General features: G+C 58.3%; 1 protein-coding gene across 1 annotated transcript; it reads right to left on the bottom strand.

The window, feature by feature from the left end:
- Nucleotides 1-1,022: 1,022 nt before the first annotated feature.
- Nucleotides 1,023-10,561, bottom strand: Scn1b (sodium voltage-gated channel beta subunit 1). Its single transcript, XM_005081783.4, has 6 exons — nucleotides 10,202-10,561; nucleotides 8,581-8,747; nucleotides 7,015-7,255; nucleotides 2,225-2,366; nucleotides 1,792-1,863; nucleotides 1,023-1,703 (listed from the first exon to the last, which is right to left on the bottom strand). Exons 1-5 carry the CDS (start codon nucleotides 10,239-10,241, stop codon nucleotides 1,797-1,799), a joined length of 657 nt encoding a protein of 218 aa, XP_005081840.1. The 5' UTR covers nucleotides 10,242-10,561; the 3' UTR covers nucleotides 1,023-1,703; nucleotides 1,792-1,796.
- Between the last annotated feature and the right edge of the window lie 2,063 nt (nucleotides 10,562-12,624).

Here is a 12,624-nt window from a genome sequence, read left to right on the forward strand (position 1 = left end):
GCTTCCCCAGGTCCACCACGCTTGTGGCCATGAAGCCCTCCATTCGCGTGGACTTCCATGCCGGTCCCCTTCCCTCCTCTGATCCAGTCCATGCTGCCAGGGGCCTCCAGGCCTTCCTGTCCCTAGCGGGGCTCGGCCCCTCCCCCAGCCACTTTCCTACAAGTCACGGGGGCTGGTTTGTTTTGGCAGCGGCTGTGCTGCCTGCCCAGTGACCTCTGGAGCCCGGAAAGTCCTGACAGGGGGATGGGGGCCTTGGCCCTGAAAACCCAACGCTGACTGCCCAGGCCCAGGCCAAGTGGACGGAAGTGCCTAGACCCAAGAGCATCCAGTCCCCACAGCAGCCAATGTGCGTCAGACCCCAGAGCGGGAGCCAGATAAACACCAGACAACCCAGGAGGCTGTCTACACCTGCCCAGTGGCCCTGGCCAGCATTTGAGTCCCAACAACTGCGGCCACACAGCAGGCCACCTCTCCAGCCACAGACCAAGCCTGTCACAGGCAGGGGCCAAATGGTTCTGCCTGGCCAATGGGGCTTGAGTCTTGTCTTCCTCATTGGCCTCCTTCATCCTTCTGGAAGTCTCTGTCCCAATCTCTTGGCTTCCGTGTGTCTCTCTCTCTCTCTCTCTGCCTCTGCCTCTGTCCACTCACCGAGCTGCCTCTCCCTCTCCCCAAAACGTACAGTTATCACAGCACAGCAGACCTCACAAAGATCCTAGTGTCCAGTTGCCTGTCCGTCCCCGAAGATCCCAAAGTCTCCTTCTGGACACTTGGTCCTGACTCTTAATCATTGAAACAATGACTCCCAGAGTCACAGCGTCGTCGTTAACCAAGCTCTGAGCACTTCATCAGCCCCTGGTGTTACCCTTAACCGCGGCGGCACAGGCCCTGACGCTTGCTGAGAAGGAGGATTCCCACGAGAGACAAGGAGGATTCCCACGAGAGGCGCTCCAAGACTTTGGGCCTGGGGCTGGGGACGGGGGGGACGGGGTGGGGCTGAGGATGCTAAATGAGAGAGAAGAGACTTGAGTCCAAGAATCTTTATTTCATGAACAAAAACTACGTCTGTAAAGAGAGAGGAGGCCGAAGAGGCCCTTCCCAGGAGACCACAATTGGAGGCTGGTGAGAGAGGGCGGGTGGGCCGGGGCTAGGAGGTGTCACAGAGAAGGGGACCCCAGGTCCAGCCGGAGGAAGCGGAGGGCAGAGGAGGCCCCAGAGCCCCCTGCCCGCGACTGTTCCTGTCCCGACCCCTCTTGACCCCCGTCAAGCAGGGCTGGGGCCGGCTGGCCTGGCAGTGCATTTGGGAAGTGGCCTATGTGCAAATCAGCAAAAAAAAAAAAAAAAAAAGTGGGTGGGGCCTGCCCCCTCCCCCCCGCCGCCCCCTCCCCCAAAGACAGGCAGCAAAAGCAGGGTGGGGCGGCCATATTGCTTCACCCATCATGCATGGCGGTGGAGGGTGGGCAGGAGGCGGTGGGTGAGGTGGGATCAGTCCCCGCCCGCTCCCACCCGGGTGGCTCCTCTGCAGGACCATGAGGTTGGGGAGACCGCTGGGCCCGACTCCCACTGCCGGCGGAGGGCCCGACCCCCCCCCCCAGCTGCCGGGAAGGATGCCCATCAGGGGCTGATTCCCCACTGCCGAGGGGGGGGGGGGGTGGCGGCGAGGGCACCCGTCGGGGCTGGCTCTTCCTTGAGGTGAAGTCCAGGGCCTGCAGGGTGAGACGCAGAGACTCGGAGAGCAGGTCCCCGACCCCTCCAGGACGGCCATGCCCAGGTCACTCCATCCATCCTCCTTACCAGCGCTATTCTGCCACCTGGACGCCTGTACAGTTCTCTTTGCTCTCGGACGTGATGGCCAGGTATTCCGAGCTGTTCAGAGAAAGCGAGGCACACAGTGACCCCTGGAGCCAGTATCCCTGACATCTCAGACCTGCAGGGATGCTGACACTGGACAGAAGGCCAGGGGGTGGGCTGGGTGGGGCCCCTCTCCCCTTCCCCCTCCCCGAGTGTGAGTGAGGGGCCTCTCTGTAACCATGGGGCACCTCTGTGATATTCAGGGATCTGTGGAGGCTACCAAAAGACTTGGGTTGGGTTCGAATCCTGACTTTACTGCCTGGTGTGTCCCCGTCCCCCCCTTCCCCCGTGTTTCCAGTTTTCCTCATCTGCGAGCAGCGGCTCCGTTGGTCTCTGGCTCTGAGTGACAGATGCCCACCCCAGCAGCCCCACTCACGCATTCTCCTGCGCAGCGGCTTCCGTGGCAGCAGCAACCTTCTTGTAGCAGTACACCATCTCCGCCACGAGCCAAATGGTCAACACCACGATGAGCACGTACATCATGATCTCCGACACGATGGACGCCATGTCTCTGTTGGCTGCAGGGGCCGGGCAGGGTATTTTAGGGGGCAAAACAACCCCAGGGTGTGGGCCGCTTGCTGCATAAGCTCGGGCGAGCGGTTCTGAGCCTCTCTGAGCCCGGGGCCGCGAGCTAGGGGGTAATGGTGTTGGTTTCTAGAGGCATCACAGTTACTTTGCCAGTGACAAGGTGCTCCGGCGGGCCTGGGGATAGTGTCAACCAGCCTCCCCGTGGCATTTGTGACAATCTGGAGGGTGCACACTGTGCCAACAGACTGTGACTCTGCCAATCAAAAGCCCTGGGGTTCAGATCTCAACTCTGCCGGCTGTGTGACCTTGAAAAAGTGACTAAGCCTCTCTGGGCCTCTGTTACCTCCAACAGCAAACAAACAAAAGACCAGTTCCTTAGGGACAGTGTTCAGCCTGTCAACGAGTCTCAGTGGGTGTTCTTATTACTGTTGTAATTGGGGCCACTCTGGGTCTATTGTTGGGTTGGAACTGGCTTTGCTTCTCTCTCTCTCTCTCTCTCTCTCTCTCTCTCTCTCTCTCTCTCTCTCTCTCTCTCTCTCTCTCTCTCTCTCTCTCTCGTTGAAAACAGGGTTTCTCTGCACAGCCCTGGCTGTCCTGGAACTCGCTCTGTAGACCAGGCTGGCCTCAGACTCACAGAGATCCGCCTGCCTCTGCCTCCCATGCGCTGGGATTAAAGGCGTGCGCCACCAACGCCCGGCTGCCACCACCCCGCTCTGGCTTTGCTCTGTATTAGCTGAGTAGCCTCAGGCAAATGACTCCCCTCTCGGTGCCCCTCTGTCAGAGGAGCACAGAAACACTCGAGAGTTGCTGGGCAGAGGCAACAGAAGAGCGTGGAGCAAGCAGGAGGGCCAGCGGCCAGCGCTGCTCGGAACTGGCTGTTTGCGGGAAAAGCCTCCCGCTTTCCGCCTGCCTCTCCAGCCTCCTTTCACAGAGCCTAAATTTAAACTGTAAAGGGAGCGTGTCCAGCCAGGGGGCTGGAAGGGAAAGACACTTTGGCACATGTCCTTCACCGGATTGGCTGGTGTCCACCCCACATCCCTGGCCCCCTTGGTAGCCCGGATCTCATTCCTCCCCACCACCCCCGCCCCGTCCCTCCCCACCCCTGCTGGTCCGTGGGGTCTACCTCTCCTTCAAGACTTATGCTTGCCACCATGCCTGGACATTGCTGCTGTTTCTGGATCCGATGGAAGGGGGGGCAGGGTGCAGGACTGGATGCTCCCCCGCATGTTCGTTCATTCATTCATTCATTCATTCATCAGGCATTACCCATGCCGTGAGTGACCCCTCTCTACCTGGCTCTGCTAAATTCTCTTTGTTTGAGACAGGGACTTCCTATGTAGCCCAAGCCAGCCTTGAACTCATAACCCTCATGCCTCTGCACTCCAAATGCTGAGAGTTAAGGCATGCCTTGACCACATTCCATTTGGTTGTCTTTTTTTTTTTTTTTTTTTTTTTTTAATCTGCAGCCGATTTTCCCCAGGCAAGGACTCCAAGGCCCAGAGACAGCTTGGTGCTGAGCCAGAGACGCACAGCTAAGATGGGCTCAGAGCTGGGGCTCGGCCCCAGGCATAACTAACTGTTCAGAGTGCACAGTCCTGTCCCGTAGCCAAGCTGGTGAATATCCAGGCTGTCTTCAAGTCATGGGGGACCTCAGGAGGAGAAACCTCGGGGGTTCTCACATTAACAGGTGAGCCGAAGCAGAGCCAATCTGGTCACACGGAGGGACGGTGGCTCCTTGAACAGCCCCGTCTTTCCCGAGGACTGAACCCAGGCAGAGCCTTACACTTGCTGGGCCAGAGAGCTCTACCACTGAGCCACGGCTCCTGTTTCTTCATTCTGTGATGGGGGTCTTGCCATGTTTTCCCCAGGCTAGCCTTGAACTCTCCCTTATGTTTTTGGCTGTGAGCCTAGCGTTTAACGGCTGAGCCATCCCTCCAGCCCCTGAACTCTCTCTACAGCCCAGGCTTCTCTCTCAGCCTCAGCAGGGATGCACCACGGGCCAGAGACACTGGGAATCCTCTGACACTGTGGGTTCACACAGCAGCCCTTCTGTGGGCCAGAGTCCTTGGCTGCTCTGAGGGTCAGATCCTCCCCAGGGTGTTACTGTGTCCCCTGTGGTGCCCGGCTGCAGCCTGACACCTTCCACACCCTTCACCCATCCCTCTGTGTTTGGATGTGACTCCGAGTGTGTTTAGGGAGCTACCAATGGGTGATGCCAGGAACACAGCCAAGATGGAGTGAGAATAACAACCAGACCCGGCAGGAGCCAGGCGAGGTGGCCCACACCTCTAGTCCCCGCACCTGGGAGGCCGAGGCAGGAGTCTCGACCCAGCCTGGGCTACAGAGGGTGGGGCTGCATCAAAAATCCTAAAGTAGGGGCTGGAGAGATGGCTCAGAGGTTAAGAGCACTGGTTGCTCTTCCAGAGGTCTTGAGTTCAATTCCCAGCAACCACATGGTAGCTGACAACCATCTACAATATTCAATCTGGTGTATATGTAATAAATAAATAAAATCTTTTAAAAAAAATCCTAAAGTAGGCACTCAGCTTGCAGAGTGCGTGCCTAGCCTCCGGGAAACCTTGGGTTTGCATCCCAACACTCAATAAAACCGGCGAAGTGGCACACATATGTTATCCCAGCACGTGGGAGGTACAGGAAGGAGTTCAAGGTCACCCTTGGCTATATGGCAAGTTGGACAGTAGCCTGGGTAACATGAGACCTGTCTTTAAAAGCCCCAGAAGAATATAAATAAAAAAATAAAACATTAAAAAAAGGCCCTAGCATGGCCAGCCAAGGGTGGTGGCTCATGCCCTTAATCCCAGCGTTCTCGGGAGGCAGAGGCAGGCGGAGCTCTGAGTTCAAGGCCAGCCTGGTCTGCAGAGTGAGTTCCAGGGCGCCAGGGCTGATACACAGAGGAAAGAAACCCTGTGTCTGGGAAGACAGAACAACTCTTGAGGTTAGCCTGGGCTACGTAATGGATAACGTGTCTCAAAATAGGCACGTAAGTAAGTAAATACCAAAAAGATAATACAATATACGGTGGCCGCTGAGATGGCTCGGCAGGGTTAGGACTTGCTGCCAAGCCTGGCGACCTGAGTTTGATCCTTAGGGTCCACATGGTGGAAGGAGAGAGAACCGACTTCCTCGGGGTTGGCCTCTGACCTCCGCCTGTGCGCCACGCCACGCCCACGCCATTTGCCTCCCACAACAAAGAAATAAAAATATAATAAAAAAATTAAAAGCAGCAGGTACTGCGGTATGGCACGTAGAACATACTAGAACATGCTAGATTCTTCTGGAAACGTGAGCTCAACAGAAAGGGCTCTGCGTTCTGCAGTGCAGGCTCCCGAGAGTTATGACTGGCCCGTAGAGGGTCCAGCTTTACGGTGGGCGTGGCCTGAGCCAGGGCCCCGCCCTCCAGCTTCCCGAGCTCAGAAGCTGGGGTTTGTGAGGCCTGGCTCGCCCTGGCCTTGGCTCTACTGAACCTAGTCCACGCAGGCAAAACTCACTTTCTGGGCCCACCGCCCACTCCACACCCAGCACGGTGACGTCCCCGTGTCTCCCTCGGGTGCGCCTCTCACTTGCTTTCTGTACCGCGTTGATGAGAAGCATAAAAAAGCTAATTATAAAAAAAAAGATCCTGCAGACTCTGGCTGATGGAACACGGAGTGCACGCGAGAAGCCTTCTGGGCCTCGGGGGTTGTTAACCCAGGCAGGGGTGGGTTCCGATCCACAACCCAGTCAGGGGACAGAATCTCAGCTTCCCAAGCCTGGGCCTCGGGGGCGGGGAGGTCCACAAATTGGGGGTGGCGAAGCCCCTCCCCCAGATGCTGGTGGGAGGGTCCCGCAGGGGATATATATATTTTTTAAGAAGCCGGAAGGTCAAGGCGCCAAGTCAGGAAGATGTGATGTGCTCGCCAGCCCGCAGGCACCCACTTCCCAGAGTCCTTCACTGCCTCCAGGCTTGGAATAGCTTCTTGGCTTTCTAAGAAAATAGGACACGGAACTCTGGAAAATTCCAGTAGATGCTGATCAGAAGATGGTCTATCCCAGAGCAGTGGCGCACACCTTTAGCCCCAGCACTCGGGAGGCAGAAGCAGGCGGATCTCTGAGTTCAAGGCCAGCCTAGTCTACAGACTGAATTCTAGGTAGGACATTCAGTGCTACAGAGAGGAAACCCTGTCTCTAAAAACCAAAAAAAAAAAAAAAAAAAAAAAAAAAAAGGAGTTGGAGGGTAGCCTGGGCTACAAAACAAAACCCTGCCTCAAAACTAAAAAAAAACAAGATGGTTTCAGTCAGGAAGAGGCCCAAGGCAGCTAAATTCAAGACGCTGGCTCCTGGCAGAAACACCACAGACCTCTGCCACTCCCATTGTGATCGCTAATAAGGCCCCAGCCCCTCCCTGTGTGACCTCACCTGAGAGACACTCACAGTCACATACGATCACATACGATAATCCCTGGGGACAACCCTGGGGCTCAGAGAGAGGAAGACACCTGTCAGAGTGGGGGGAAAAGGCGGCTTGGACCTCCCAGGGGCTGAAGCCGTGAAGACTCCGGAGCCGGAAAGGGGGTGCCCCGGGGCTGCGGGCTGGTCCCCTGCCCGTCCGTCTTTCCATCTGTCCCTCCACTCACTCACCCTTGTCCACCACCTCCAAGTGGATCTTCTTGACGACGCTGGTATTGTGCTCGTAGTTGTCAAAGAAAAGAAGACGGTAGACGTGGCACTCGTAGTCTCCAGAGTGGTTGTAGGTGACGTTGGTGATGAAGATGGACAGGTCCTGCAGGTCCTTCGTGCCCCGGCTACCGTTCCACACCACGCGGCCCTCGAAGCGCTCATCCTCCTCCAGCTGCAGCACCTCATTCTCGTAGCGTAGGATCTTGGGGCGGTCGGCGAAGAGCGGGGTACACAAGTCACTGTCTTCCACAAATGTGACCCCCATGCCATCCCCCATCCTGACCCCTCCCGGGACAGATGATGCATGCATGGGAGCAGAATCCTTTGTTTTGTTCTTTTTTTGTGTGTGTGGTTCTGGTATTGTAACCTTTGCACATGCTAGGCAGGGCCTCTATCACTGAGCCACACCCCAGCCCCTCACTGGGGAATTCTAGGCAAGTACTCTACCACTGAGCCACACCCCCAGCCCCTCACTGGGGGATTCTAGGCAGGGGCTCTACCACTGAGCCACACCCCCAGCCCCTCACTGGGGGATTCTAGGCAGGGGCTCTACCACTGAGCCACACCCCCAGCCCCTCACTGGGGGATTCTAGGCAGGAGCTCTACCACTGAGCCACACCCCCAGCCCCTCACTGGGGGATTCTAGGCAAGGGCTCTATTGCTGAGCCCTGACCCCAGTTCCTCGCTGGTGGGTTTCAGGCAAGTGCTGTCACTAAGTTATGTCCCCAGCTCAGGCGTCTTGACTTTGGGCAGTGAGGGATCAAGGAGGTTGAGGTCTCACCTGGGGTAATGACAGCCCCTGGCTGTCCTAGCCCCGAGATACACACACACACACACACACACACACACACACACACACACACACTGTAAAGTTTTGCTCTCTGAGCTTGTTCTGTGACAGCCCAAGACATTGCGGCTGCTGCCACATAATCCCAGCGACGTTTCTTTCCCTGCCTGCCATATGCCAGCTGCGTCAACTCATTCAGCCCTCGTGCAAACCTAGGGGGTTGGAGCCAGCGAGATGGCGTAGCAGTGAAGGTGTTTGCCACCGCGCTGGTAGCGCGAGTTCCATCCTTAGGACCCATGTATGAGAGAATGGACTCCTACAAGTTGTGCTCTGACCCACACACACATGGCATGAAGCGCGCGCGCGCACACACACACACACACACAGGTAATTTTTTAAAATGTGGGGCAGAGACCATGGCCCCTCACTGTGACCCAAGCTCAGTGACTTGCCCAAGGGGATCCTTCGTCTGTGGAGTGGGGACTTAAATGCAGGTCACCATCACACTCCATCTTCATCCTTAGCAAAGCACACACACGAGCCAAGTGCATGCCTGTAATCCCAGCACCCGAGAAGCTGAGGCAGGAGGATTGCCAGGAGTGAGAGCCCAGACTGAGCTACTTAGCAATAGCACTTTAAAAGTAACACGGGGATAAAGCTAGCAAGCAAAACAGCCTTGAGATCCAGCGCTGCTGGTTCCATCTCCTGGATGCCAGCCCAGCCCAGGCACCCACACACACCTTGACAAATTCCTCTGTCCCCTTCTGGCGGAAGGTCCACTCCGTGAAGGTCTCTGCGCTGGTCTCACTGCGACGCTTACAGGAGATGCACAGAATCTTGAAGGTCATCCCATACACGGCCTCGGTCTCGGAGTCCACTTCCACGCAGCCCCCCCAGGCTGAGGACACTGCGGACACAGCGGGCGGGCTCGATTCAGGGAAGGCACCTGCCACCCTCGGCAACACCGGGCTCACTGCCCCAGAGAAACCATCTGTTTCCTTTCCACCATTTTTCACAAACGGCGGATGCCAAAACCATCCCTGACTCCCGCTCGCTGTGTGACCTTGGCAAGTCACCCATCCTCTGGGGGCCTCAGTTTCCCCCACCCCCTACCCCGTCTTCCCTTCCCCTGCCTGTTAGGTAGAATAGGCATCTTTGTTCCTAGTAGTTCCTAGGTAGACTATGCACTCTGGAGGCTCCCCGGGAAGCAGGGTGTCCTTGTGGTGGGTAACTCCACTGAAGTGCCCTGGTCCTCAAAAGCCAACAGCCTTCTACGCAGTGGCCCTAGCATTCCATGTCACCCTCACCCCGAAACTGGTCTGCAGAACCAGCCGTGGGTTGAGAGGAGGGCCCACTCCAGCCCTGCTGACTCTTCCCCCAACCTCTCTGTGATCAACTCCCTCCCGGTCGTCACCAGCCCGCCCTGTCCCCTTTTCCACGGACTCCCTCACTTCAAGACCTTCACCCCAAGTTAAAAGTTCTTTCCAGCCTGGGGGGAGTCTCGGCTTCACCCCTGAGTTCCAGGCCCTTGGGTCCCTCCTCCACCCTCCTGCCTCCACCACTCGCTGGCAGGTGAAGTCAAGTCTCGCATCCATCCCAGCTATGGGTCTTTTCCGAGTCCCCCAGCCTCCTTATCTCCTAGTGTCCAAGGGTTCCGATTCACCGGCCTTTTGCCTCAGTCTCCCCCATATCTATGCCTCCTAGGGGTGTCTGAAAATCCCAGCACTCTGCCTTCCAACCCTTTGCATGTCTTACCGTTACTATTACTGTTATTGTTTTAGACTCCCATCTGGCAGGCAATCTGCCCCCCCCCCCCCGGGGGCTGCCTCTCTGTCTCCGTGCCCTCTCTCCAGATCTTTCCACCTCTCTCAAGTTTCTCTGGCTCTGGCTCCAGCTAGGCTCTTAACTCTCTCGCTCCGATGTCCCTGTCTGCCTCAGTCTCTCGGTTTATTTCCACGTCCAGGGCATGCATGGAGTCTTCCCCGCGGTATACATCCCTCCGGGTTTGTCTCTCCGGGCCCCAGTTCCCGGGCGCCGCCTTCCCCCACCCCTCACGCGGCTGTGGGTGTCACATTGCAGCCTGCGGGGCTCGGCAAGCAGCTGACTCCGCGTCTTCTCGCCCCCGGCCCAGCGCCCGCAGACCCACCTCCGTGCCAAGTGTCTCCCCCACCCCACCCCCCGCGCCCCAACCTCCCCGAGAATCGCCTGCATCTCCAGGATCCTCCCGTGTCGTCCGGGGTCCCGCGACCCCAGCGACCTCACCCCGTGCACAACTTCCCAGGCAGGGACTTGTCGAGCTCGGGCCACGCGGGCCGGGGGTGTCCCGAGCACTGATGGCGCGTGTCCCCCAGCAACACTTACCCAGCGCCGCGCCCACCACGAGGGCCAGCAGCGTCCCCATGGCCGCGCAGGGCGGCGGGTGCGCAGAGCGCGGCGACAGGCGTTGGGGCCCGAAGGCGACTGGCCCGGGCGCGGGCGCGGCAGCTGCGGCTGGGGGGGCGCGCCCCCCCCGCTCCGGTTACCGCCGGGGGGCCCAGCCCCGGGGCCCGGAGAGCGGGCATCCCCGCCGCGCGGCGGGAGGCTCGGGATGCTGCGTGCGCTCGCGCCACAGGGCGCATCCAGGCTGCGGCGACCCCTGACTGGCTCCGGACTCAGCTCTGGAGCTCGCGGTCGGGCTCCTGGCGCTGGGGCGCGGACCGAGGGCTCCTGCGCACTGCAGCGGCGGCCCGGGAAGGAGGAGGGAGCCGGAGGAGGGAGGAGGGAGCGGGAGGGGGCGGGATGAATCACCGCGGGGGGAGGGCGCGGCTGGCTGCCCAGCCTTTGCCGCAGCGGCCCGGGAGGCGCCGGGCCACCGGCCTCTCCGGTGGCTCCGCGGCTTCTGCGCACCCGAGGAGTGGCCTGGGTCACTCCGACTTCTCCAGACTCTTTGGGATGGAAGAGGAACCCTTTCCTCTTTCTCTTCCGAGAAAGGTCATCTCTGGATACACAAGAGGACTTGGAGGACAGTTTGGGGGACCAGTTTCCGTTTCCCTAATTATGGAGGTCAACCTTATTGAGTTCTCGAGGAGACGGAGCTGGGACATCCGAGGGACCTACTTCTTACATCTGCGATCCCTCGGACTGGAGGTCACTGAGCCAGCACCTAAGGGGGCCTGGAGGGGTGAAGGGGGTCTGGCTAAGGCTACATAGAAACCTCCAAACTACATCCGAGTCGAAAGGGTACCTTGGTATCCCACCACTCTGGGGGTCGGAGGTGCCGGGTTTCAAAAGGGCCCTTCCCGCGATCCCCCGCTGCGACTCTGACGTCATCTTCCCAGGTCTCCGCCCACTCTACGGTCCTCCGGCTCCCCCCACCCCCAGCACACCAGCTCATCACCGCTTCGGGGCCTTTGCCCTACTTCCTGCCCAGACACCCCCCCCCCCCGCCCTTGCCTTCAATCCCCAGGTGATGGAAGCACTGGTTCCCTGTTCCCTGTTCGGAAGCACAGGGCTCCAATGTCACCTTCACAGCATTTTCTGTCATCTGCCTCCCTCCCTCCGTAGTTACTTGGCCATCTCGGTTCTTATGTACTTTTTTTTTCCCTTTGGTTTTTCGAGACAGGGTTTCTCTGTGGCTTTGGAGCCTGTCCTAGAACTCGCTCTGTAGACCAGGCTGGCCTCGAACTCACAGAGATCCGCCTGCCTCTGCCTCCCGAGTGCTGGGATTAAAGGCGTGCGCCACCAATGCCCGGCTCTTATTTACTTTTTTTTGTTTGTTATATTTTATTTACTCTGTGTGTGAGAGACCACACACCCATACCAAGGCATACATGGGAAGGCTGGAGGACCACTCGGGGGAGCTGGCCATCATCTTCACTGTGTGGGTCCAGCGTGTTGAACTTAGGTCTTTAGGCCCGACGGCCAAGCACCCTTACCGCTAAGCCCACTTTGTCTTTTGGAGACAGGATCTCAGTATGTAGCCCAGGTTAGCCTCTACCTGGTGGTCCTCCTGCTTCAGTATGCACCACCACAGCGTGTTTGTATTCTTTTATACGATTAGTATGTTTGCTGCCTGGGCCTTGGGATACTGTCCTGTGTCCCAACTGGTCCCCAGCACTTTGACCTCTCTGCTTGGCCCATTATAGGGCTCTGAGCCACCTGAACCACGGTGGAGGGGTTCTTGGCAGAGGGTGACCCACCCTGTCCTAGCTTCCTGTTTGGAGAAGCCAGACCAGGACCGGAGTGGCAAGTGGCCAGGGACACCAGACACCTTTGTGGTCTCGGCTGTTGCACCAGCGCCTCCTGAGCTGTGAAATTCCTTGTGCAGAAAATAAACCTTCCGCAGTTCCAGTGGCCCTGGTGGGGGCTGGGAGGAAGCAGCGCAGGGAGGAGGGGCTTTAGTAGCGGGCAGGGGTCACCTCCTCACAGCCTCACAAGACCCATTGTGGTGGAGACAGCAGCCTTTCACTCTAACACGAACCTAATTCTTACTCCAAGGTGTTGTCCTTCCGCCCCAATTCGCAGGTGTGAGAAGGGGGCTTCAGCGCGGGGAGCAGCCGATCACACAGCCGCGGGCCGGCTCCGCGCCTTACTGCCCGCATCCAATCCTTCCACCCCACAACCCTGCGTGGGACCTTCCAAAGATCCTTCTAGATTGACGGACTTCCATCCCTTCGGCCTCCGCCCAGGGTTTGGAGGGGGACGCGGCTGGGTTCTACCAGCAGCTGGTTGAGAACGTTTGCTCTTCTTGCAGAAGACCCAGGTTCGAGTCCCAGCACTCACACGATGGCTTGTAACCACCCAGA

Source organism: Mesocricetus auratus, unplaced genomic scaffold (genome assembly GCF_017639785.1).
Source record: "Mesocricetus auratus isolate SY011 unplaced genomic scaffold, BCM_Maur_2.0 Super-Scaffold_100046, whole genome shotgun sequence".
Classification (NCBI taxonomy): domain Eukaryota; kingdom Metazoa; phylum Chordata; class Mammalia; order Rodentia; family Cricetidae; genus Mesocricetus; species Mesocricetus auratus.

Coding starts and splice junctions, on each gene's coding strand:
- Scn1b (XM_005081783.4), bottom strand. CDS start 10,241: ATGGGGACGCTGCTGGCCCTCGTGGTGGGCGCGGCGCTGG. Junction 8,748..10,201: donor CGTGGTGGGCGCGGCGCTGG/GTAAGTGTTGCT, acceptor CTGTGTCCGCAG/TGTCCTCAGCCTGGGGGGGC. Junction 2,367..7,014: donor CTTGGAGGTGGTGGACAAGG/GTGAGTGAGTGG, acceptor CGGCCCCTGCAG/CCAACAGAGACATGGCGTCC.